This window comes from Vipera berus (assembly GCF_964194415.1).
Source record: "Vipera berus genome assembly, chromosome: 7".
Taxonomy (NCBI): Eukaryota; Metazoa; Chordata; class Lepidosauria; order Squamata; family Viperidae; genus Vipera; species Vipera berus.
Window position 1 is genome coordinate 1,485,767 of NC_138209.1, and position 26,326 is coordinate 1,512,092.

At 51.1% G+C, this 26,326-nt stretch overlaps 2 protein-coding genes across 3 annotated transcripts in view; one reads left to right on the top strand and one right to left on the bottom strand.

The window, feature by feature from the left end:
• Positions 1-4,450: 4,450 nt before the first annotated feature.
• SPEF1 (sperm flagellar 1) lies at positions 4,451-13,770 on the bottom strand (the record flags this gene model as incomplete). Its single annotated transcript, XM_081333355.1, has 8 exons — positions 4,451-4,893; positions 5,941-6,052; positions 6,994-7,060; positions 7,362-7,410; positions 9,605-9,667; positions 11,327-11,483; positions 12,555-12,666; positions 13,659-13,770. 8 exons carry the CDS (start codon positions 13,768-13,770, stop codon positions 4,786-4,788), a joined length of 780 nt encoding a protein of 259 aa, XP_081189481.1. The 3' UTR covers positions 4,451-4,785.
• Positions 13,771-19,156: 5,386 nt separating this feature from the next.
• CDC25B (cell division cycle 25B) overlaps positions 19,157-26,326 on the top strand; it is a 23,790-nt gene continuing 16,620 nt past the window's right edge. For both annotated transcript variants that reach the window (XM_081332927.1, XM_081332928.1), the window contains exons 1-3: positions 19,157-19,415; positions 25,512-25,609; positions 26,090-26,147. In XM_081332927.1, the coding sequence (XP_081189053.1) occupies positions 19,261-19,415; positions 25,512-25,609; positions 26,090-26,147 (311 nt within the window). In that variant the 5' untranslated portion in view covers positions 19,157-19,260. The remainder of the gene's footprint in view (positions 19,416-25,511; positions 25,610-26,089; positions 26,148-26,326) is intronic.

Below are 26,326 nucleotides of genomic sequence, written 5' to 3' on the forward strand. Positions count from 1 at the left end.
GAGGAGTTCAGAGGAAAACGTAAGCTTTTCCACAAAAACAAGGCTATTTCTGGAAAGGGTTGTAACGTTCACAATTGTGGATTCCATCTCCCTGACGAGAATAACAGAATAAGTAGGAACGGAGCTTGGGGATCTTCTAATGCAACCCTCGGCTCAAGTAGGAGACCCTACACCATTCCAAGCAAGGAGCTGTTTAGTTTCTTCTTAAAGATCTCCCCTCACAATTTCTGGTGGCAAGCTGTTCCACTGGCTAATTGTACTCACTGCTAGGGAGTTCCTCCATAGTTCCAGCTTGCTTCTCTCCTTGATGAGTTTCCATCCGTTGCTTCTTCTCCTGCCTTCAGGGCGCTGTGGAGAATAGCTTGACCCCCTCTTCTTTGGGACAGCCCCTCAAATATTGGAAGACTGTTATCATGTTGAAAGTTTTGGAAGTCCTCTAGTCCCACCCCCTGCTCAGGCAGGAGACCCTCGGCCATCTCAGACAAGGGACTGTCCCATCTCTTCTTAAAAGCCTCCAGTGAGGGAGCAGCCACAACTTCTGGTGGCAAGCCGTTCCACTGGTTAATTGTCTTCACTGTCAGGAAAATTCTCCTTAGTTCCAGGTTGCTTCTCTCCTTGATGAGTTTCCATCTGTTGCTTCTTATTCTGCCTTCAGTTGCTTTGGAGAATAGGTGGGCCCCCCTCTTCTTTGTGGCAGCCCCTCAAATATTGGAACACTGTCAACATGTCACCCCTAGTCCTTCTTTTCATAAAACCAGACGTACCCAGTCCTTGCAACCGTTCTTTGTACGTTTTAGCCTGCAGTCCCCTAATTCAGGGACGTTACTCAGAAAACATACTTCCGGAACCGGTTACCCCCCAGAAATCATAGATGCTCCATCACTGGAGATTTTTAAGAAAAGACTAGACAATCACTATCTGAGATGGTATAGGTTCTCCTGCTTGAGCGGGGGGGCTGGACTAGAAGACCTCCAGGGTCCCTTCCAGCTTCTATTCTATTCTATTCTATTCTATTCTATTCTATTCTATTCTGTTCTGTTCTGTTCTTATTTTTTCTGTTTTGTATTCTATTCTATTCTATTCTTATTTTTTCTGTTTTCTATTCTATTCTATTCTATTCTATTCTATTCTATTCTATTCTATTCTATTCTTATTTTTTCTGTTTTCTATTCTATTCTATTCTATTCTATTCTATTCTATTCTATTCTATTCTATTCTATTCTATTCTTATTTTTTCTGTATTCTATTCTATTCTATTCTATTCTATTCTATTCTATTCTTATTTTTTCTGTATTCTATTCTATTCTATTCTATTCTTATTTTTTTGTTTTCTATTCTATTCTATTATTCTATTCTATTCTATTCTTATTTTTCTGTTTTCTATTCTATTCTATTCCTTATTTTTTCTGTTTTCTATTCTATTCTTATTTTTCGTATTCTATTCTATTCTATTCTATTCTATTCTATTCTATTCTATTCTATTCTATTCTATTCTATTCTATTCAGGTCACAGTGATCCTGACCCATTTGCACGATATGTAGATGGATGCAGGTTTGAGAAGAGCCAATGGGGCGGGGGAGGAACATTTCAAGGGACATTTTCACCCATACGGAATGAGTTGCATCCTGTTGCTACACACACACCCGAACAAAAAAAGAGAGAGAGAGAGAGAGAGAGAAGGAGGGAACGGAGAATCAAAGTCTTTAATGCTGAAAAGCAGACAGAAATTACCTTTACAGAAGGAAGCCGCGTGATCCTAGAGGAAAAAATGGGCCAGGGTTAGGGCTGGCCAGGCACAAAAGCAGCTGCTTGGCCCCAGAGCCACAGCTGTTGAAATGGATAAACCCAGATAAAGCCGCCCTCTGCTGCCCAGTCAGGGTATTACACCCTCTGGATTTTGTTTTGTCTTATTTTGTTTTGTTATCCCGGCACCTGCCGAAACTCAAGACAGGCCCCCACCCCGCCCCACCAAGAAAACTTCCCCCGAGTGGCTTAGCCAGGATACAGGAGCTTTGGGAATCCTAAGCCTGCCCGTTTCTCGATTCCTCCTTCTTTGCACCAACGGAAATTTTGGGGAGAAATTTGCAGCATCCGGGCTGTTCACAGGACCTTTGAGAGCCCTCTGTCCGTTCTCCATTGCAGGAAAAAGGTTGTCAGAAGAGAGGCAGGGACCCCAGAAGGCATCCCAAGCTTGGCTGCACCCTTGTTACGACGGCCAAATGGGGAAACCCAAACCCGGAGAGCTCCACGGCCGCCCCTGAGGCCTACGCCGGACCAAGAGCTCCTCCTGAACTGAGTTGAAGGCACCTGGTGGGGGCTGCCATTGGCAAGGCCCCGTGGGAGTCACGGGCAGCATTAAGCCACAGGGATCCACGGGAGATCCACATTGCCGGAAGCCAATGTGTAGAGAAGGCACTGAAAGAGGGGTGGGGAGGAAGGCAGCACCCCCAAAGGAACATTGTCCCCAAATTTGAAAACAGCCACCCTCAAAAGTGCTACAGGAGACCAAAGGGACAGCATGTTAGATCTCAGCTTACTCAATCCTGCTTTGAGGAATGGCCCAGAGGTCCAATAAATGCTGACCCCTTCTCCTTGTCTCCTCCCATCTTTGTGCAGACCCCAAAGGGTCTTAACCCTCGGCTCTCCTCCCCCCGCCGCCCCCAGGACGCACCCGCTTCTCCCAGTAAGGTTTGGGATTGGGGAGGAAGGTTGACACAGTGGGCTATTATCTCCTCCCTTCCACGGAAGTTCCTGCTCACTCCCCCCCAGCCCCCCCACCCCCGACATACACACACACACACCTTCTCTTCCTCTGCAGCAGCAGCCTCAACAAGGGTTGGGAGAAGGTTCACACCTCACGCTGGCACCTCAGCAGGAGCCCTGGGAAGTTGCGTGTGGAGGTTGCCTTCGGCGGGATGTGCTTCAAAATTGGGTTGATGACCTCCTCGGAGGGGGCCTTTGGGAAATGGGGACGTGGGGGGGGGAGAGAACGTTGCCAGAAAAGCCGAGATGGCCACAATCAAAGAAAGCAAGGCTGTTCTGAGAACTTCACCCTCAACCCTTCAGAATGACCAAGGGAGGCTGGGTCAAACACTTGTTGACTAATGCTAGGAGGTGACCTCTGAAGAGTTGACTCACAGGATGATGTGTCTCTGTGTGAGTGTGTGTGTGTGTGTGCGCGCACACACACACACACAGTGGTGGGCAAAAGGTGGGCGTGACATCTGGACCATTAATAGTCTCTTTGAACAGTGTATGGAGGGAGGAGGCTGCAAGCGTTTGACCCAGGCCCCATTGGTCCTTGCTTTGATGATGGCCATCTCGCTTCTTCTTGCAATCTTCTCCTCCCGTTTCCCAAATTCAAATTGGGCCAATTGGGTGTGTGTGTGGGGGGGAAAGCAGGCTGATGCTCAGACGTGCAGGAACCCACCCCGTATTTTGCTCCTGAGCAATGCAGAGGGGAGCTGTGGGGGAAACAGCATCTTCTCTGGGACCCGCCTTGATTCATCAAGGCACCTCAATCCGTGTCTTCACAAAGACACCTCACCACCACCCCCTTGTCTGCAGGAAGCCAGAGAGGGCTGGGGGGTGGGGAGAGGGGTCTGCTCCGGCTGGATTTGTGCTAGGAATTTGGGCCTGTAAGGTCAAAGAGTCAAGAAAGGAAGCTGAGGCCAGGCAAATGCTTTGAAGGCCACCTTCACGTTAGACGACCTCTGAAGGAACGCCCAGCAGATGCCTCCAGCAGGGCTTCCCCAATTGAGGCTGAGGAAGGGGAGGTAGCCGAGGGACCGGCTTGAGTGTCTGAAGGTGGGGAAGGGAGAATAGAGGGTCCAGAAATAGCCCCCTGGCCAGAAGCCAGCTGGAACGGTAGGGGGACCCCAACACACTGGAGAAGGACATTCTTGAAGTCCTTGTCTTAGCTGGGTGGTGCATTTCCTGGGGAGAACAGACTACCTCTCATACACACATACACACGTACACACACACACACACACTCAACCAGGGTTTTCCTCCCTTAGATGGAGCTTAAGACTTCATCTTGGGTAGGACCAGCTTGGTGGTCCTCCTGGCTGTCCATAAGTCCATCCGCAGCCATCCTGGTGGGTTCTTCTCTCTTCTGGAGTCAACAGCAAGGAGCAGAGCAGCTATGGTGGCTTGGAAAGAGCCTGAACTTCAGAAGAAAGGGAGGAGGAGGAGGAGGAGGAGGAGGAGGAGGAGGAGGAGGAGGAGGAGGAGGCTCCAAGCCAACTTCTGGCCTCCCAACAGGGCCAAATCTGGGGAAATCCTGGCTAAAGGATTCTTCTGTTCCCGATACTCTTCTTAGATGCCAGAAAGTCCGTATCCGCTGTCACTGCGGCCTCCTTACCTGGCTGGCTACAGATGCGAGCAAGAGAACTTGTCCTGGGGTCTCCTGCCACTCCAGGAGACAGACATCACGGTGCCCAGAGATGGGGGGCTGGAGGGGCCCGGCTTCTCCTGGGCTCCTCTGGAGAAAGTGGCCGAATCTCTCCACGTCTCCCCCCCCCGGCCTTCTTTCCTCCGGGAACGGTCTCTCCTGGCCTTGGGTTCTGGGGCCGCCGGCTGGGCCAAGCTTGCCCTTCCCAGGCCGCCAGACCTACTTCCAACCTCTCAGCCGGGCCGGAGAGCTGCAAAGCAAAGCGGAGGGCTCTCGAAGAAAGGAGGCAGCCCGGCGGGGGAGAACCACAGCTGGGACGGTGTGTGTGTGTGTGTCTGTGTGTTTCACTTCCGCTTGCAGAACCGCAACTGGGAGGGGAGGGGGGTCTTCACTTCCGCTTGGGGTCCGCCTGCTGCAGGCGCCGGCTGAGGTCGTCGATCCGGACGTTCTTCAGGTGCAGCAGGTGTTCCAGCCTGCGGACTTTCATCTGCAGAATCTAAGGGGAGAAGCCATCTTCCTCAGAAGCAGCAGCGCCAGGAACCAAGACCTCCCCCCGTGGACCCCCGTGGACCCCCGTGGACCCTTCCTCGCCCCGGGTGTGAGGCTGCTTCCGAAGAGTCCCAGGAAACTCCTGACCCACGGCTCTTCCTCCAGGGAGAAAGTAAGGGAGGATTTGGCTAATATGGTCGCTAAATGAGTTTTGCCCCAGGTTACAACCTTTCCTGGCCCGGGCTCTTAAGCCAACCCCTGCCGTTGTTAAATGAATAAAACGGGGTTGTTCAGAGAATCTGGCTTCGCCCCACCCCCTCCTCCCCCTCGACTTGGATGGCCAGAAGGCCACAAAAAGGGGATCGCGCCAGCCCGGGATGCTGGACCGTCATAAATACGAGGCGGTCGCCAAGCGCCTGAGTTTGGATCACCTGACTAGGGCTAGAACTCAGCCTTTCCCGCTGGCAAGCTTGGTGCCCTAACCGCTAGGCCAGGGGTTTGCCACCTGGACCGCTTTAAGACTGGTGGACGTCATCTCCCAGAATTCCTCAGCCAGCTCGACCTGGACCGCTTTAAGACTGGTGGACTTCATCTCCCAGAATTCCTCGGCCTGCTCGACCTGGACCGCTTTTAGACTGGTGGACTTCATCTCCCAGAATTCCTCAGCCAGCTCGACCTGGACCGCTTTAAGACTGGTGGACTTCATCTCCCAGAATTCCTCGGCCTGCTCGACCTGGACCGCTTTAAGACTGGTGGACTTCATCTCCCAGAATTCCTCAGCCAGCATAGCTGGCTGAGGAATTCTGGGAGCTGAAGTCCACCAGTCTTAAAGCGGTCAAGGTTGCAGACTCCTGCGCTAGGCCGAGCTGCCTCTCTCCCGTCACTTCTCTTCTTTTTGCCCTGCAGGGGCTTCTGGGAAGACTCGGCCCTTGGAAATGGCGGGTGGAGGGGGGAAGCCGAGAGGGCCAGGAGCAGAAGAGGTGGCTGAGCAAAGCCTCCCCCCCAAGCCGTGCCATCCGTGGGGTGCCAGGTGAGAGACCCCCCCTGCCCTCACCTGGATTGTCTCCTGGGAAGCCAGCAGCGCCTGTTCCCGCTCGGCCAGGTGCAGGCGCATCTGGGCGTCGGTTTGCAGTGGTGCCGGGTAGCCCGGCTGTGCCTTGGGCCCCCTGCAAGCGGAGAGCAGTTACACAGAGCGTGACGCCCCACGAATCGTGGACCGCCCCCCATTGCATGCAGAGAAGACACCCACCCCATCCTAGGAAACGTGAGTTCAAGGCTCTCCATTCCGAGGAATGACGGAAGCCCAGATGTTTCCAGATGTTCGACAGATGTTTTCACCTGGCCTATTCCCCAACCTGGCTTTCTTCTCTTCCCGGAAGGGCCCGAACCCACTTTAGAGGCATCCCGATCCCCTCCGGTGGCAGGGAGTTCCATCGGCCACCACCCCCACTCCCCTGGGAGAAGCAGTGCGGAATCCAGCCTTCCCTCTTCCTCTGCCTGGCTCTCCCTCGGCTAGTCCTCGATTTACGACCGTTTCATTTGGCGACGGTTCGAAAGTCGCCACGGGACTGGAAAAAAGGGACCTGTGACCAGGTTTTTTTTTTCACACTGAACGACCGTCGCGGCACCCCCACCCCCCCACAATGTCACATGATCAAAATTTAGGTTCCTGGCAACTGACTCGTATTTACGACGGTTTGCCGTGTGCCCGGGGTGGGGGATGGTGTCACGCGATCCCCTTTTGCGGCCTTCTGACAAGCAGAGTCGAAGCGCGAGCCAGATTCGCTTCCCGACCGTGTTACTAACTCAAAAGTGTTGGCGATTCGCTTAACGACCTCAGCAAGAACGGTCGTAAAACGGGAGCAAAACTCACTTAAGGACTGCCCCACTTTAGCCACAAAATTTGGGGGTCCCCTCTGGTCATAAGTCGAGGACTGCCTGTGTTCTTGACTCCCCCGGGCTGCAATTCAACAGGGCAGAAAAGGAGAAAAAGAGGTCCCTACACACACACACACACACACAAACACACACACAAACACCTGCCTCCTGGATTCCCCCGCCAGGGGTTCAAGACACCCACCTGAAGGGGGCAGCCTCAGGTACTCACCCTTCCGAGCCGGGGGAGTCCTTGGCGTAAGGCCCGGTGCTGTTGGGTTTGGACTTTGAAGTGTAGCCTGTGAAATGCCAGAGAGGGATTAAAGGGGGACCTTCGACCCCCCCACCTCAGCCAGAGCTCTCTGCTTGCGGACCCTCTTTTGAGTTTTTAAAGGGCACTGGGGGGGGGTCTCTTTAACCACAGACACATCTTTATTTATGTTTTATTTATTAGATGTTTATCCCGCCAATCACCAGGAGGCGGTGAGTTCTAGTTTTGCCTTAGGTGTGAAAGCCGGCTGGGTGACTTTGGGCCAATCCCCAGGAGGTGGTGGGTTCTAGTCCTGCCTCAGCCATGAAAAGAGGCTTGGCCTGCCCTACCTGTCTCCATGTAGCTGTTCTCTTCCGCAATGGCGCGCATGCCCAGGTCCTGTTTCAAGAGAGAAGGAGAGAGGCTTGCACGTCGAATGCTAGGGCCCCCCCTCTTGTCCTCCCTGCTCCGCCCTCCCAAGTGCGCCCTTCCTTCAACCTGCCATTCCAGAGAGAAGTCATGGAAACAGACCGGCGACCTGGCCTGTGCAAGGCCCGTAAGCGGCTGTCTTGAGAAGGTGGTGGTGGGGGGGGGGCCTTGAAGACCAAACCAGACTTTCCAGGCAGCAATCCTCGACTTACGGCCACAATAGAGCCCAACATTTCCGTTGCTGAGCGGGTTTTGCCCCATTTTACGGCCTGCCTTGCCACAATTGTTAAGTGACTCATTGCAGCTGTCAAGTTAGCAACACGGTCCTTAAGCGAACCCAGCTTCCCCACCTTGGCTTTGCTTGTCCAAAGATGGCCAAAGGGGATGGTGGGACCTTTTCAAAAGGACTGCCATAAGTGCATGGATGCCACTTCCGGAAGTCTATTCTGAGCCAGGATGACCGCCCAGGCCCAGAACGGCCCACCGGAAGTGTATGGATGCCACTTCCAGAAGTCCGTTCTGGGCCTCAGAGGCCCAGGCCCAGAACGGACATCCGGAAGCGACGTCCACGCAGAGAACCGGTTGTTCAGGTATTTGAATCCCACTATTGCATGTTACTTATATGTAAGGGTGTAGGTGTATACCTATGTCGTATATAGTACGTTTAAATGTGTGTTAGGTAGGTGTACACTTTGAGAGCAAGCAACCAAATTTCATTTTTAACGTGTGCCGTTGTGCCCACAGTAAAAAATGACAATAAAGGTTATCTAATATCTAAAAAAAAATCTAATCTAATCTAATCTGCCTTTGAGTTATCCTCCAATTACAAGTGGCCTCTTTTTTCTCCTTCGGGCGGATCTCTGGCCCCTGGCAGAGGGTCTCCTGCTTGAGCAGGGGGTTGGACTAGAAGACCTCCAAGGTCCCTTCCAACACTATTATTCTCTGTCCTATATTCTAAATGCTGCGTCTCACTTAACAACAGTGACAAGAATGGCTGTAAGATGGGACAAAGCTCACTTTACAACTGTCCTGCTTGGCACCAAAAATGTTAAGCTCAATTGTGGTCATAAGTCAAGGACTGCCTGTATGTGGCACCTGCATTTCAGGACCCCGGACAGCTCTACCCATAAGTCTACGTTGCCTTGTCCCACCAGGGCTATAATACAGGGGTTTCCAACCCTTGTGGATTGGCGGCCCGGTGGGAGAGGGAGGGGCAGGCACCCTATGCACTCATGGGCAAACATGAATGTGGCTACAGGTGTGCGCGGGCACAAACAGGCCGCGAGCATGTGGACCACGCAAATGGGGCAGTGAGCATGTATGCAAGGCTCTCAGCAACACCGCGCCTGTGTGAGGCTTGTGGCATCACCGCCGCCAGGCTTGCAGCAATGCCCCCACTGCCACGAGGATCGCTCCGCTGCCGCCCCGTGCAAGGTTTGCACCATGGCCTGGGGCAATGCCGCCACCAGCGTGAGCATCACACCACCACCGCCCCTGTGCAAGGCTCACGGCGTGGCCCACCAGGCGTTCGGACCATTGCCGCTCCGTGAGAGTCTTGTGCTGCAGCCCACAGAGATGCCGCCACCCGTACAAGGTTAGCGGCAATGCCGCTGCCTGCATGTGGCGTGCTATTGCTCATGTGGCGCGCTACCACCTGTGCAAGGTTCGTGGCAATGCCACCGCCCGCGCGGTACTAGGGTCGCTGCCACCGCCTGCGCAACACTTGCAGCAACGAGGGGGCAAGCATGCGTGCACACACGTGTGCACTGCCCAGCTGCCCACGCAGCCTGATGGCCAAGAGGCCACAGCCCGGTAGTGTGCCACTGCCCATAGGTTGGGGTCCTCTGCCCTAATTCGAGGACTTCCTGCATTGGTCCAGGTCAGGTGTCTCTCCAAACTTGGCAACTTTGAGAGTAGCGGACGTCAGCTCCCCCACCTGGCTGGGGAATTCTGGGAATTGAAGTTTGGAGACCACCCCCTGACTTCGGTTTTGACCCTTGCAAAGCAACCCTTTTTTTTTCTTAAAACAAGCAGCCTCTGGCCAGCCCTCCCCTCCTTTCCCCACCTTTTTGTGGCTTCTGATTCAGACAAACAAGACAGAGAGAAGAAAAACAGCAAGGTGTGTCTCCAGGCAGGTAAAAGGGGAGTGGCCAAAGGCATAAACCTGGGGCAATGGAGTCGGGAAGGAGCAAAGGCTGCAACAGCCCAGAGGAGTTGGTGGCCGGCCCTGGAAAGAAGCAGAAGAGGAAGGAAAGACGGTGTAAAAAGAAAAAAAAGGAAAAAAAAGAATGGGAAAAAAATGGAAATAAATATGTATTAGATTATATAGGAAACAGGGACTTTTAAGTAGCATACTATCTTTTTTATTTCTTTTTATTCTTATTCTTCTTTTTTTCTTTTTTCTTTAGTCTTATTTATTCCTTAAGAAAAGTAAAAGCATTGGGTTGGCTTACATGAGGAAAAAGTAGAGTTAAATATTTAAGCGTAATTAACTTGGAGGAAATCTTAACCAGTAAGACTGTTTCGAACCTTGTGGGGAAAACAAACGTAAGCAAGAACAGCAAACAGGATCTAACGATGAGACAACCAGAATGACTAGAGAGGAAAGGAATATTATATTGATGTGATTATTATCTGTAGAAATATTAGAAAACTTTTACACTCAACCGTCACTCACTAAAACAACAAGAATTTTATTAACTTAAAGGTTGGTAAAAGAGAAACATTTATGGGAGAAAGAGGAAATCAAGTAAAGTTATTATGGGGATGATGGATGATAGAAATCAAGTGTTAGTGAATGCTTCTTAAATGTAAACCCAGACCACACACTGTTTATCGAATATTAAGGTGATTATGTTAAAAAAATTAATAAAACATATTTTTAAAAAAAAAAGAAAGAAAAAGAGAGAGGGTATGTTTGCCATTATCCCCACCTACCCCCCATCATCTTCCAAGCTGGATTCAGAGAGTTCCTAAATTGGGAGGGTCCTACTGACCGTCACTTAGACCCTGGGCATTTCACAGCTTGACTACTGCAATGGTCTGTACATGGGGCCGCCCTTGGAGATGTCCTCCCGGAGCTAAAATACGTGTCTTCCTCTGTCTGAGGCTGAAAATGCCACGGATCCCTCTGTGTGGATTTCCATGGATCTCCTGCCTGGCGGGTGATCTCCTCTACAAGCTCCGGGTCAAAACCCAGAGGATCAACCTCACGCTGTGTGTTCCTGCCTGGTGTTTGACGGGCTTGCGCTGTATGACACAGAGGTAGTCCTTGACTTACAACTTTTCGTTTAGTGGGCGCTCCAGGTTGTAACGGCAATGAAAAACGTGACACAGCGTACTGCTTTTCACACCGGCGACCGTCGCAGCGTCCCCACAGTCATGTGATCAAAATTCAGAGGCAACTGACTCGCACTTATGACGGTCGCCGTGTCCCGGGGGGTCACGTGATCCCCTTTTGCGATCTTCTGGCAAGCAAAGTCGAGGGGAAAGCCAGATTCACTTAACGGCCGTGTTGCTAACTTAACAACTGAAGCGATTCGCTTAGCAACTAGGGCAGGGGTAGGCAACCTTGGCTCTTTTATGACTCGTGGACTTCAACTCCCAGAATTCACACACGTCTCGCTTAGCAATGAATATGTTGGGCCCAGTTGAGGTACATAAGTCAAGGACTACCTGTGCAGTAGCTTTGTTTTCAAAACCTTGGCTTTTCTGCCTCCTGGATCTAGTGGGTCCCTGTTAAAGATCCATCAACCAACATAGCTGCCTCTCGTGGCACAACCTGCTTGTACGCTGGAGGAGATGGACTGTTGGGTAGACTAAGGAAAGACAAGACCTCAAGAGGTCCACGTTTGCTCAGATGAGCATTGTCCAAGCCCTAACTGACCTGGTAAGAGGTGGTGGACATCTTGGCTTGCTTCTGCTTCTCTTCAATCTTCTGTCTCAACGGGATCAGCACCAGCTCCACCACTCCAGGGCTACACTGGGCAATCTTCCGGACGATGTCCTCCGGGATGGAAAAATTCAATTTGCTCAACACTTTCCTGAAAAAGAGACATGGAAACGAGCAGGTGTATCCCAGTATTTGCGGGGCTGCCCCAAAGAAGAGGGGGTCCACCTCTTCTCCAAAGCGCCCGAAGGCAGGACAAGAAGCAACGGATGGAAACTCATCAAGGAGAGAAGCAACCTGGAACTAAGGAGGAACTTCCCAACAGTGAGAACAATTAACCAGTGGAACGGCTTGCCACCAGAAGCTGTGAATGCTCCATCACTGGAGGTTTTCAAGAAGAGACTGGAAAGCCACTTGGATGAAATGGTACAGGGTCTCCTGCTTGAGCAGCGGGCTGGACTAGAAGACCTCCAAGGTCCCTTCCAGCTCTATTCTATTCTAGGCACACCCAGAAAGAGGCAGTGGACACCTTCCCATACAATGGAGATCTTGGCCCGCTGCAATTAGTCCTCGACTTACGCCCACAATTTAACCGAAAATTTCAGTTGCTAAGTGAGTCCTCTGTTCAGTGAATTTTGTCTACCACCTTTCTTGCATCAATTGTTAAGCGAATCACTGCAGACACAGTTGTTAAACGAATCTGGCTTCCTCATTGACTTTGTTCATCAGAAGGTCACAAAAAGGGATCACGGGAACCCCCCTCCCCCTCAGGACATTGCAGCCATCATAAGTCTGAGTCACAATTGTTAAGTGAGGAACATGGTCGTTAAGTGGATCTGACTTCCCCTGTTGACTTTGCTTGTCAGAAGGACGCAAAAGGGGATCACATGACGCTGGGACGCTGCAACCGTCATAAATACAGGTCAGTTGCCAAGCATCCGAATGTAAATCACGTGATCACAGGAATGCAGTCATAAGGGTGAAAAACGGTTCTAAATCACTTTTTCCAGTTCCGTCGCAACTTTGAACAGTCACTAAATGAGCTGTCGTAAGTCGAAGACCTCCTGTATATCAATATTCACAGGGCCGTTTGGGGATCTGATGCTTCCAAACCACCAGAATACAGGCTGAAAAACATTTTGGCGTGTCCCAATGGATCACAGCCAATCTCTGTTGATCTGGGATGGGTGATTTTGGACGCTGACTTTACCTGTAGAATACTGACCTGTTCAGGTGTCCCCAGTTGGACATCTTCTGCTGTGTGGAATTAGCTGGAGCATAATTGTGCATTTCCACCATTTTGGGAAAATAAAACTTCACCACCTCGGCAACCAGAACTGGATGGGTGATAAAAACGAAGGGCATCCTTAACTTACAACTGTGACGGGTTCTGGCTAGTTCAATTGCTGAGCGGGACAGGTTGCGAAGTTGCTCCATTTTACGACCTTCCTTGCCATCGTCCCTGAGTGAATCGTTGCAGCTATTCAGCTGGGAACACGGTCGTTAAGTGAAGCCGGCTTCCCCCACTGACTTAACCGGTCAAAAGGTCGCCCAAGGGGATCAGGTCACTCGGGACATTGCGACCGTCATAAAGATGAGTCGGCTGCCAAGCATCTGAATTTTGATCACCCGGCTGTGGGGAGGCGTTCGAATTAACCCCGGGGATGCTGCGGCAACGGTCGTGTGAAAAATGGCCACACTTTTTTCAGTGCCGTCGCAACTTTGAAAGGTCATTAAATGAACTTGTAACCCGAGAGATGCCTGTGTTCCCGCATTCTTCTTGTCCTCAATTGATGTTCCTCAGCTAATTAAAGCCCAGCAGACTTCAACTCCCAGCATTCTCAGCAATGGCGATGCTGGCTAGGGAATTCTGGGAGTTGAAGTCCACAGACCTGGAAACGGCCCAGTTTGGGAAAACTTTTCAAATTCTCACAGGGCATCCCTTGAAGAGGAGCTTGCAAGCACTACCGGGGGTCCCCAGGGGTCCTCCCATCGCTGCAGACCCCCCCACACACTGCCCAGCCCCCTCTCTGCACATCCGCAGGGCTCTCCACCCCCTAGGAGCATTGCTCCAAGCCCTGACCCAGAGGAAGGGGCTGGATATTGGAAGTGTATGGGGGGAGAAGAGAAGGCTGCTAAAAGGGGAGGGGTCTCCAGGCTGGCTCTGATTTCTGCAACAGTGGAGGCCCTCATCCCCAACCGGGCGCCCTCCAGAGAGTTTGTGTGTGTTTGGGGGGGCTGAAGATGGAGGGCACCCGGTTGGGGATGGCTGCTTCCCAGACTCACGCCTCCTCCCCTTCCCTTGCCCCACCCCACCCCAGCCCCAAACCTCCATCACTGAAGTCGCGGGTGATGTTCCTCTTCGGGCGGGAGAGAGGAATGGTGTCCACCCAGGTGTAGAGGTCGTTCAGGCTCTCCTCATCCAGGTCTCCATGGGCCATGGTGCCTCTGCTCCTTGCTAGCCAGCAGGGCTGGGGGCGGCCATATTGTTTGCAGGGGCAGCCATGGCAACCTCAGCCCCCCCACTCTCCCATCTGAGGCCAGGAATTGTGGGAGTGGTAGTTCCCTCCAGCTCCTGGCAACTGCAGCTACAACAGGGTTGCTAGGCAACGGCTGCATCCTAGCAACCGCCGGGCATCTGAGCCCGCCATAGACTAGAACAGAGCAGAATAGCTTTATTGCCATTGTGTAGCTCACAAACGAAATTAAGGGCTGTCCGCAGTGCGCACTACACACACACACACGTCAAAGCCACAAATAAGAGCACGCATTATATACCCACATCCTTCACATTCTCTTCACCCTGCCTTGTGCTGCCCTTGATATTGCACTTCAATTTAATATGGTTTTTAATATGGTTACAGCTCTGGGATAAAAACTATTTTTCAGTCTCTTTGTCTGGGAGAAGGAAGAACAGGTTTGGGCTGCAGGGCCCATGGTTCCCAGCCAGTCTGGCAGCAAGAGGAGGAGACTGCTTTGGGGGGAAAAAAAGAAAAAGAAAGACTGGGCACCTTGCGATAATATCTCTGCTAGGTGGAATCACGTTGCCACTGGAAGGGAATATGTGGTTCTTCTTAAACTGGGCTGTACCTGCTGAATTTCTGCCTGCTTTATTTCGTTCTTCTGAGTTTTGAATTCATACAGGTTCAGGGTAGATGACAAAAAGAACCCACAGAAACATCCAGAAAGGTTAAAGCATCCATGGGGAATTTACATAGATATAAATACAGGTAGTTCCTGGGATGCTGTGACCGTCGTAAATACAAGTCAGTTGCCAAGTGTCCGAATTTTGATTTTGATCACGTGACCACGGGGATGCTGCAATGGTTGGTAAGTGTGAAAAAGAGTTGTAAGCCACTTCGTTGTAACTTTGAACAATCACCAAATGAGCTGTTGTTTATTTTATAGTTTATTTTATTTTATTTTATTAAGACAGGGGACCCTAGGAGGAAGACACATCATGTTGCGTTTTGCTTCATTTATGATTCATATATACATATACATATAAATATATATGTATGTAAATGTATGTATATGTGTATATATGTGTGTGTGTGTGTATGTGTATTTATATATATATGTGTGTGTATGTATATACACACACATATATACATATACACATATACATATATATATATATATATATACACACACACATACATACACACACACACATATATACATATACTGTACATATACATATATATATATATTTGCAGAAGATGCCAACAATTCTTTTTGCTGCCAGAAAAATCCCAGAAGACCTCAACAATGACAACAACCAAAAATATTTCCTGCGTCATTCATCGCAGGCCCTTGAGCCCTGTAATTATTCCCTTCGCTTTGTGTCTTTGCAACTCAAAATGTGAAAGAGTTGGCAGGCACGCCCTGACTTGTTGCAAACTCACAATTGCTCCGGTTCCCACCTGTGTCCGTAGGGAGGGGACCCAAACTTCCTCAGCTTCTGAACACCCCCAGTATGGAAGGGATTAAATTCAGAGACCCCAGCTCAGAAACCCCTCGAGATATTTCCCCGGCACAGAAATCAGAAATAATTAACCCCCACATTGGGATTAATGATTGGAGAGGATTGAAGCTAGGGGCAAAGAATCCATTTGACTCCACCTGAATTCCTCTAACCTGCAGATGTGTGGTTAAAAAAATAATAATTTTCAAATCCGATTTCATGCAAGGAGGGTTATGCTCCAGATTAATTCCTACTTCCTCCTTTTTATATATTAAGAAAATTAGCAGTTATTTAGTTAGAGGAGCTGAATCAGAAGTGGCTTTACTGTGAGCTGACTTCCCCTCTGCCCCAAGGGCAGCCATTTTGGGCAATTGCAAAGCAACTGTGTGTGTGTGTGAGAGAGAGAAAGACTTGCACAGGTGTGTGACTGAGACTTGTGTGAGTGCGAGAGATGTGTGTCTGTGTGAGGGAAGTGTGTTTATGTATATGAGAGAGACTTTGTGTGTGAGAGGGGTGTGTGTATATAAGTGTGTGAATTTGTGTGCATGTGAGAGACGTTATGTGTCTGTATGAGAAAGAGAGGGAGAGGTGTGTATGTATGTGAGGGAGAGACCTGTGAGTGTGTGTGAGATGATTCTGTGTGAAAGGTTTGTGTGAGACACTGTGTGTGTGTGCATGTGAGAGACTGTGTGTGCGTGTGTGAGAGAGATTTGTGTGTGTGTGAGATTTGTATGAGAGAGGCTTGTGTGAGAGAGACACGTGTGTAGCTGAGAGACATGAGAGAGGAATAGGAGAGAAAGAGAGAGAGAAAGAGCGAGAAGAGAGAAAGAGAGAATAAGAGAGAGAAGAGAAAGAGATAAAGAGAAAAAAAGAGAGGTGAGAGAATAAGAAGAGAGAGAAGAAAGAGAGAGAATAAGAGAGAGAGGAGAGAGACAATAACAGAATAAGAGAGAGACAGGACAGAAAGAGAGAGAAATAAAGAGAGAGAGAGAGAGAGAGAAAGAAATAGAGTGAGAAGAGAAAGAGAATAAGAGAGAAGAGAGAGAAATAGAGAAAAAGAAAAGAGAAAGAGAGCTGTGAGAGAGAATAAGAAAAGAGAAAGAGAGACAGAGAGGAAAGAGAGATAAAGAGAGAGATAGAGAAAAATAGAACGAGAAGAGAGAATAAGAGAAGAGAAAGAAAGAAAGAAAGGGAGAAAAGGAGAAGAGAAAGAGAGGTGAGAGAGAGAATAAGGAGAGAGAGAGAGAGAGAGAGAGAGAGAGAGAGAGAGAGAGAAGAGAGAGAGAGAGGAGAGACAAAGAGAAAATAAAAGAGAAAGCTGTGTATCTTTTTGGGGTGGCCAAGTCTTGGCAAAAGGACCACCGTCGGGTCCTCCCAGGCCCTGAAGCCCATTCCCTGGGAGGCAAGGCGAGACCCTCCTTCCCACCCCCCAATTAGCGCCTCCCCTGCAGCCATGTCCAGCTGGAGCCACCGGGCCCTCCACATGGATGATAATTCTCCTGCCGAAGTCTCCTTCGGAAGGCCGAAGGAGACGCCCTTGGCCGGGCACCTGATGCCAAACCGATAAATCAGCCGCCACTTTCCCTCCCCTGCCAAGGTGCGAGTGTGTGTCATTCTCACACCACACCTGACCTCTGGACTGAGTTGAGCTGCAGCCCGGCCCAGCACCGGCCACTGTGAGCCGGTTTCTGCAATCACAACATCGGGGTGGGGCGTGTGCATTAAACACAATCAATCAAAATGGAGCCGGAAGGGACCTTGGAGGTCTTCTAGTCCAATTCCCCCCCCCTCAGCTCAAGCCAGAGACCTGGCCTACTCCCTTTCAAAAAAAGTGACTGTTGGAAGACCCCCGATTTAAGAACCGTGGCAAGAACGTTCGTAAAATGGGACAAAGCCCGTTTCACAACCGTCTTGCTTAGCAACGGAAATTTCGGGCTCAAGTTGTGGCCTACCTGAGCTTCAAGTCATCAACTGCCGCATAAAGGAAACTACGTGTGTGCTGCAGACCCTGGACAGGTTGCAAGCACGTGTTTATTTACACAAACGGCTACAGGGATACACAACCCACAATAGTCCTACCTTTCCTGTCCACCTGCCACAACTCAGTTTATCAGACTTGTATTCCATCTGTCTACCCACCCAGGCCAGGTTTTCCTTTGCTTATTCCACCTTTTTTCAGCCTATTTTTATTTTTTATTTTTTTTAGAGAAGGTGCTCCTATGGTGAAAAAAGGAGTGGCCAGGAGTCATGCATAAAATGCCAAGAATGCAACTCCCAGGATTGTGGGTGGCCCAAGTCTTTTTCTTCCCTCATCTCACCCTGACTTTTTTTTTGTCTTTTAACTTTCTTTACCTTTCTAGTGGCAGCTCTGCCTATTTGAGTTTGTTTGCTTATTTATTACCAAACACGGTTCTTATCTTGGATTGGAAGGAAAGGATTGGAAGGCAGTGGGAAAGGAGCAGGGGAGAAAGAGAGAGAGAGAGAGAGAGAGAGAGAGAGAGAGAGAGAATGAGAAAAATAAGAATGATAATGAAAGAATGAGAGAATAAGAACGAGAAAATGAAATAGAATGAGAGAATGAAAGAATGAGATAGAGAATGAGGCAGGGAGAATGAGAAAGGCAGAATGAGAAAGAAGAAAAAGAATGAGAGATAAAGAATAGAGGAATCGGAGAGAAAAAGAATCAGAGGGAAAAAGAATGCGAGGGAATGATAATGAAGAGAGAGAGAATAAAATTGAATGAATGAAAGAATGAGACAGAGAATGAGACAGGGAGAATGAGAAAGCCAGAATGAGAAAGAAGAAAAAGAATGAGAGATAAAGAATAGAGGTATCGGAGAGAAAAAGAATGAGAAAAAGAATGAGAGGGAATGATAATGAAGGAATGAGAGAGAGACTAAAATAGAATGAATGAAAGAATGAAACAGAGAATGAGACAGGGAGAATGAGAAAGCCAGAATGAGAAAGAAGAAAAAGAATGAGAGATAAAGAATAGAGGTATCGGAGAGAAAAAGAATGAGAGAGAAAAAGAATGAGAGGGAATGATAGTGAAGGAATGAGAGAGAGACTAAAATAGAATGAATGAAAGAATGAGACAGAGAATGAGACAGGGAGAATGAGAAAGCCAGAATGAGAAAGAAGAAAAAGAATGAGAGATAAAGAGTAGAGGAATCGGAGAGAAAAAGAATGAGAGAGAATGATAATGAAGGAATGAGAGAGAGACTAAAATAGAATGAATGAAAGAATGAGACAGAGAGAATGAGACAGGGAGAATGAGAAAGAAGAAAAAGAATGAGAGAGAAAAAAGAATGAGCGATAATGAAAGAATGAGAGAGAGAGAGAATAAGAATGAGAGAAAATGACAGAATGAAAGAGAGAGAGAGAGATGGGATGGAGAAACAGAGATGAAATCCAGATTGGGGAGGGGGCCGAGAATCAGGCCTGCCAGAGGCATCATCTGCCGCCCTTGCAGGGGGTGGGGGGCGTGCGCAAAGGCGCCCTCCCTCCCGGACCGCAAATCCCCTTCGACCAGCCCCCCTCCTCAATTGCCCCTTGCCCCTTCTGCGCGGGGAGGGAGTTGGGGAGGGGGGGCTGGGGGGGGGCAGAGCCCCCTTCCAGGCTGCAAAAAAAAAAAAAAGAAGTCACGTGCTCCCAGGCCCTCCTCCTCCTCCTCCTCCTCCTCTCCCTCCCCCCCCCCCGCGCGCCTTCCTCTTTCCCCGCGGCGGCTTTGCGCATTTTCCCTCCTCCTCCGCTCGCGCAGCCGGCCGGCCATTGGTTGGCGCTGCGCCTCCTGGCGCTGTTATTTTTCGAATCTCATTGCGGGGCTGCCCGGGGGGGGGGAGGGAGGGAGGGGGGGCGGGGGCGGGGCGGCGGCTCTTTGGCGCGCAGGAGGCCGAGCCGGAGCCAGAGCCGGAGCGTCCCGCTCGCTCCCCGGAGCCTCTCCTTCCTCTCCTCTCCTGGCCCGATGGAGCCGGCCGGGCCCCCCGCGCGCTCCCCGGAGCCCCGCCGCCCAGGCCGCCCGCCGCCCGGGCTCGGCCGGCAGCTCTGCCCGGCCGGGCCCGCCATGTCCCCGGTCACCCACCTGGCCCTCGACATGGACAAGCTGGCCGGGCTGGGCAGGTAAAGGCTTCGCGCCTTCCTCTCTTTTCCCCCTTCCTCTCTTTCTCTCTCTTTTCCCCCTTCCTTTCCATCTTTCCCCCCCTTCCTTTCTCTTTCCCCCTTTCTCTCTTTCTCTTTTTCCCCCCTTCCTCTCTTCCTCTCTTTGCCCCTTCCTCTTTTCCTCTCTCTCCCCCTTCCTTTCTTTCCCCCTTCCTCTTTCCCCTTCCTCTCTTCCTCTCTCTCCCCCTTTCTTTCTCTCTTTCCCCCTTCCTTTTTCTTTCCCTTACTCCCCCCTCTTTCCCTCCTCTCCCTCTCTCTTCCTCTTTCCCCCCTTCCTTTCTCTCTTTCCCCGTTCCTCTTTCCCCTTCCTCTCTTTCCCCTTCCTTTCTCTTTCCCCCTTCCTCTCTCTCCCCCCTCTTCCTTTCTCTCTTTCCCCGTTCCTCTTTCCCCTTCCTCTCTTTCTCTCTTTTCCCCCCTTCCTTTTCCTTTCCCTTACTCCCCCCTCTTTCCCTCCTCTTCTCTCTCTCTCCCTCTCTCTCCCTCCCTCCCTCGCTCTCTCTCTCTCCCTTCCTTTCTTCCCCCCTCCCTCCTTCCCTCTCTCCCTCCGTTTCTCCCCTTCCCCCTCCCTCCCTCCCTCCCTCCCTCCCTCTTTTTCTCTTTCTCTCCCCTCTCTTTCTCTCCTTTCTCTCCCCCCTCCAAAAAAAAACTGGCAGGCCTCCTTTCCACCATCGCGCCCCTGGGTGCCTTGTGTGTGTGTGCGTGTGTGTGTGTGTGTGTGTGTGCGTGTGCGGGGCAGGAGAACCGGGACCGCGTGGGCGGACAAAAGCGGCCCTCCCCCCCCCTTTGGCGGCAGGAATGCGGGCGCGGGCTGGGCTGTCAGGCGCGCGGAGGGAGGGGCAGGGAGAGCCGCGGAAGGGTTTCCCCCCCTCCAGATGTGCAGGGGAGGCTTGGCGCTGGAGGGGGGGGCAACCGGAGGGGCTCTGGGGCTTGTGGGGGGGGGAGAGAAAGAGTGGGAAAAGGGTCTTTGGCCTCCCACCCCCCCCAAGGTGCTGCCAAGGTCAAGGGCGCCTTTCTCCCCATGCTGGAGCCCAGGGGGGCATAAAAAGCCCCCCCCCGACCCCGGGCAGGCTGGAGGGGTCCCTTTCCGACGGGGGGGGGCAAGGCCATTCCCCTAGGCCAGGGGTAGGCAACCTCGGCTCTTTTATGACTCGTGGACTTCAACTCCCAGAATTCCTGAGCCAGCTATGCTGGCTCAGGAATTCTGGGAGTTGAAGTCCACGAGTCATAAAAGAGCCGAGGTTGCCGACCCCTGCCCTAGGCAGACCTTGGCTTCTTGGGGGGGGGGAAGTGAAACTCCTAGCAGCAAAGACAGGGGTGGGTGGGGGTCTTCTGCAGTGGGAAGGAGCCCCCAGTTTCTCTGCAGCTGGAAAGCAGACTCCTCAGATAGGCTGAACTTGGGGGGGGGGTTGTCTCTCTTCACCCTGCCTGCCTCTGGTTAGGAAGGAGCAATCTGGGGAGGTGGGGGGGAGGGGGCTTTGCTTATGTCCTTGGGGAGGGGGTCCCGCCACCCCACCTGCAGCCTGAGCCCTCTGGCCTGACCCCTGGGGGGGTTGCCTTGGTCTGCAGCCAGAGCCCTCCCCGCAATTTTCCCCTTTGCATGGGACAAACGCCTCTTCACCCCCCCAAAAAAAAGGCCATTCATAGGGAGCAAAGGCCTGGAGGGAGGAAGTGCTTCTGGGTGCACTTACTCAGGAGCAAGAGGGAAAGACTTAATGGTCACTGGATGCTGGGAATCCTAGTTTGCATCAGCAGTTGCCACATCAATAAAACAGCCCCCCCCCTTCTTTTTTTTTCTTCCTCCCCCAGTTCGGCCTGCAAACGTGGCTCCGGGTCCCAGTCACTTCCTCTGGGAAGCAAGGCCTGCTTTGGAGGGGGGGGCTTCCTTCCCTGATTCTCCTCCCCCCTCCACCCCCCAATAAGATTCCTGTGCAGGGAGAAAATTGGGGAGGGGGTGCTGGGTCCTTGGAATGTCTTTTGAATTTATTCCATCTGTTGGCAAATTCTGGCTTTTTTCCTGGCTGGAGGCAGTTCCCCCCCCCCAAGGAAAGAGGCTTCTGTGATGAAAACTTACAAATTGCACGTTTTGGGGTTGGGGTGTGCCTTGATTTGGGGGGGGGGGGCTTCTCCAAACCCTCCCTCTTTTCCCCCCCGCAGTGGTTAGGCTGGCCCTCTTTTTAAAGGCGGCTTTAACCCTGACCCTCTGTTCTTCCTCCTCCCCGCCCCCCCCACGGAGTGCAGTTTTTGGCTGGGCCTCCTGTGTCCTCCCCCCCCTTCTGCCCCAATGCTCAGAGGAGCAGCTGCTCCTATTGTAGTTCTTTGCATAATGCCAGGAGGAAGAGAAGGAGCGTGGACATGAACAGGAGGGGTGCTTGCAACACGTGGCGTGGTGTGGAGAGGCCCCTTGCCCGACATCCGGTGCACAATAAAGGGGGGGGGCTGTTATACAGTGCTGGAAGGATCACCTTGGCTGACCAGGGACCTCCAGATGCCAATCCTCAATTTGGGGGCGGAAAAAGAAAATGCGCCCCCAAAGTCCCATCTGCCCCATTGCATGTTGGGTGAACCCAGCCAACCCTGGTTAGCACAAGTAGCCATGATTAAACGAGGGCTCTCGTTCTTCCCTGCTTTGACCCAGAGTGGAATAATCAAATGCCGGGAACCCAGTTGGAAGGGACCTCGGAGGTCTTCTAGTCCAACCCCTTCCTCAAGCAGGAGAACCTGTGCCATGTCCCGACAGACGGCTGTCCGGTTTCTTTCGGGGAAAACTTCCAGTGTTGGAGCACCCACCACGTCTGGAGACCATTTGTGGTTCCACTGATTAATTGTTCTGATTGTCAGGAAATCTCTCCTTCGTTCCAGGCTTGTTCTTCCCTTGATCAGTTTCCAGCTGTCGATCAAGAGAGATCAAAACTAGGAACTAAAGAGAAATTTCCCGACAGCGAGAACAATGAACCAGCGGAACCACCTGCCTCCAGAAGTTGTGAATGCTCCAACACTGGATGTTTTTAAGAAGAGACTGGACCGCCACTGGTCAGAAATGGGATAGTGTCTCCTGCCTGAGCAGGGGGTTGGACTAGATGACCTCCAAGGCCCCTTCCAACTCTTGATATTCTGTTATTCTGTTATTCATTGGAAACGGCTCGTGGCAAACTTTATTCAGAGATGCTGGCCAGGTTGTTCTGTAACCTGCCTGGCTGGCGGTTAGTCCTTCCTTCCTCCCTGCTGACGTTTCTGTTTCGAATCACCCCCAGGCCCAGCCTTTTTAATGAGGCCATAACTAGAACAAAACAAAACTGGGTGGGTACAGCTCAGAAATGCACATTAAATTTGCATTAAATTTGACAAACTCCCGTCTCGCTTGGGCCGACTGACAAGGCCACGAATACAGAATGAGACAATTGCAGTATTAACAAACATTAGAAGGTTAGGCAGGAGACGTTCAAAACCTGGTCAGCTAAATACGATACAGGTGGTCCTTCGCTGTTTTTAAGTGTGTTTCCCCCCCATTTTATGACTTTTCTCGCCACGGTCGTTGAGTGAGTCAGCTCAGTTACTCAGTTAGTGGCGAGGTTGTAAAGTGAATCTGGCTTTCCCCATGACTTTGCTTGTCAAAAGGGGTTCATTGCGACCCCGGGACACGGCGACCGTCATAAGTATGAGTCAGTTGCCAAGCATCCTAATGTTGAGCATGTGACCCCAGGACGCTGCGACCGTCATAAGTATGAGTTGCCAAGCATCTGAATGTTGATCACGTGACCGCGAGGGGACGCTGTGACGGTCGTCAGTGTGAAAAAACGGTCATAAGTTGCTCATTTTCACTGCTGTTGTAACTTTGAACGGTCGCTAAATGAACTATAAATGCCAATTGTTTTTATCAGAGTCCTTGGCATTTGGGGCCAACCTGGCTCATCTCCAAATTTGGCTTTGAGTTATATTAGCGGCGCAGCGTCCCGTCCTCCTGTCACTCAATTTTAAGAGCCGCCTTCCTTGAAATATTTCCAGGGCTCCTAAAATTGCTGGGCGAGTTTGAGCAGAAAACAAAGTCGGCTTTTGCTGACACAGGTTTGAATTCGGATGTCTTGCACCGGGGTGGGGTGGGGGTAGGGCACTGGTAAACTTTCAGAGCCTCCTGTCCAGGAAGAGTCTAGCAGGAAACAGCCGAGGCAGAGTTTCCTGAGCTGTTTTTTAAAGAAGAAAAGATCCGAGAAAGCACGGCCCCGTTGTTGATCAAATTGCTAAGATAACGTGCAAGTTTTGATGTGTGAGAGGCCTCAGATGCAAACAGGCCTCAGATACAGGTGTCTTCAAACTTGGCCCTTTGATGACTTGTGGACTTCAAAGCCCAGAATTCCTCAGCCAGGCACGCTGGCTGAGGAATTCTGGGAGTTGAAATCCACAAGTCATAAAAGGGCCAAGTTTGAAGACCCCTGAGCTAGAAGTTGGGTGGACTTCAACTCCCAGAATTCCCCCCACCTTCAACCTTTCCACGAACCTTTCCGGTCTCTGCTGTTAACTGGTAGTAATAATAATAATCAGAACAGCTGGAAGGGGCCTTGGAGGTCATCTAGTCCAGCCCCCTGCTCAAGCAGGAGACCCTCTACCATCTCAAGACAAGTGGCTGTCCGGTCTCTTCTTAAAAAACCTCCATTGTTGGAGCAACCCACAACTTCTGGTGGCAAGCAGTTCCACTGGTTAACTGTCCTGACTGTTAGGAAATTCCTCCTGAGTTCCAGGCTGCTTCTCTCCTGGATGAGTTTCCGTCCGTTGCTTCTTGTCCTGCCTTCTTCAGGGGCTTTGGAGAATGGGTGGAACCCCCCCTCTTCTTTGGGGCAGCCCCTTGAATACCGGAAGTCGGCTATCGTGTCCCCCCCATGTCCTTCTTTTCTCTATATTGGAGGTTCCCGAATCCCGCAGCCGTTCTTCGCGTGTTTTTGTCTCCAGGCCTTTGATCATCTTAGTTTCTCCTCTTTGCACTTTTTCCAAAGTCAAAGTTAGAATGACAAAAAAAAAAAAGCTGAATTGCGGCGGTTGCAGAATCCCCAGGATCGTTTCCCTTTTATGACGGTCGCAGCGTCTTGGGCTCCCACGATCCCCTTTTGCGACCTTCTGGCGCGCTAAGTCAATGGGGGAAAGCCAGATTCACTTTACAACCGTGTGGCTGACTTCACAACTGCAGTGATTGGCTTAACAGCTGTACCCAGGGAAGGTCGTAAGACGGGGCAAAACTCACTCAACGAATGTCTCACTTAACAGAAATTCGAGGCTCCATTGTGGTCGGAAGCCGGCTACATTCAAAGGGGCTTCATTGGCAGCTGTTAGGGGTTTCCGAGTTGTTCATTCATATTTGTGCTAAAGAGGAGGAGAGGAGGAGGAGGAGAAAGGGAGGAGAGGAGAAAGAGGAAGAGGGAGGAGGAGAGGGAGAAGGAGAAAGGGAGGAGAGGAGAAAGAGGAAGAGGGAGGAGGAGAGGGAGAAGGAGAAAGGGAGGAGAGGAGAGGGAGAATGGGAGGAGGAGAGGGAGAAGGAGAAGAGGGAGAAGAAAGGAACGAGGAGAAGGAGGAGGGAAAAGGAGAAGAAGGAGAAGTAAAGGAGAAGAGAGGGAGAACAGAGGAGGAGGAGCAGAGGGAGAATAGGGGTAGAGGAGCAAGGAGGAGGAGGAGAAGAAGGACGAGAGGAGAGGGAGAAGGAGAAGAGAGAAGAAGAACGAGGAGAGGAGGAGAAGAAAGGGATGAGAGGAGAGGGAGGAAGAGGGAGGAGGAGGAGAGGGAGGAAGAGGAAGGAAAAGGGATGAGAAGAGGGAGAAAGAAGAAAGGGACGAGGAGAGGAGAGGGAGGAAGAGGAGGAGGAGGAGAGGGAGAAGGAGAAAGGAGCAGAGCGAGGAGGAGGAGGAGGAGCAGAGAGGGAGAATGAAAAGAGAGAGGAGAAGAACTTGCCAAAATCAGCCACCTTCATGCGGGGTTTCTGGAAGGGAAAATGTAAGAAGAAATCACAAGGAAGAGACTCCGGTGTGGGTGTGTGTGGGTGGGTGTCTAACCCCCCCCTCCCTCTTTGCGTTGCAGTGACTGGGACACCCCCAAAAGGAAAAAGAAGCTCAACCTGGACTTCAAGAAGGAATGGTCGTCTCAAGACTCGGTCTCTGCGGAGTCTACGGACTCAGGTGAGGTTTGGGAGGGGTGGGGCTGAATTCGAATCCGTGTCCTCCCAAAACACGGGTCCTCTGTATCTCCCAGGGGGCTGTACAGCTAGTCCTCGACTTGCGACTGGGTCTCTCGGAGTCTTTCTGAAATTATAACAGACCCTCCAAGTCAGGGGTTCTCCAAGCTTGGCGACTTTACACCCTGTGGACTACAACGCCCAGAATTCCCGAGCCGGCCTTGAGGTTGCTTATCAGTTGCAAAAAGGGGTGTGTGTGTGTCACGTGACCCCGGGATGCTGCGGCGGTCGTAAATACGAGCCTGTTGCCAAGCGCCCGAATATTTGACTATGTGGCCAAGGGGAGGCTGCAACGGTCGTAAGTGTGAGGAACGGTCGTAAGTCAGATTTTTGGGGGGAGACTCGTATCTGAACAGTCGCTAAGCGAACTGTTGTAAGTCGAGGAGTATTTGTAATCACTGGAGCACCTTTTTCTGCCGTGCAGGTGTTGGCCCGGACTCCCCCATGGAGACAGACGACGTGGAGATGTTTCCTGAGGATCTGTAAGTTAGCCTGCTCTGCTGTGTGGGTGGTGTTGGGCTGTGTTCACACACAAATATGTTCTTTTTCCCCCCCTGCAAAACTTGAGAATGTTTGGGGATATAAGAGTTGAGGAATTTCTCTTTCCTTTCTCTTTCTTTCTTTCTTTCTTTCTTTCTTTCTTTCTTTCTTTCTTTCTTTC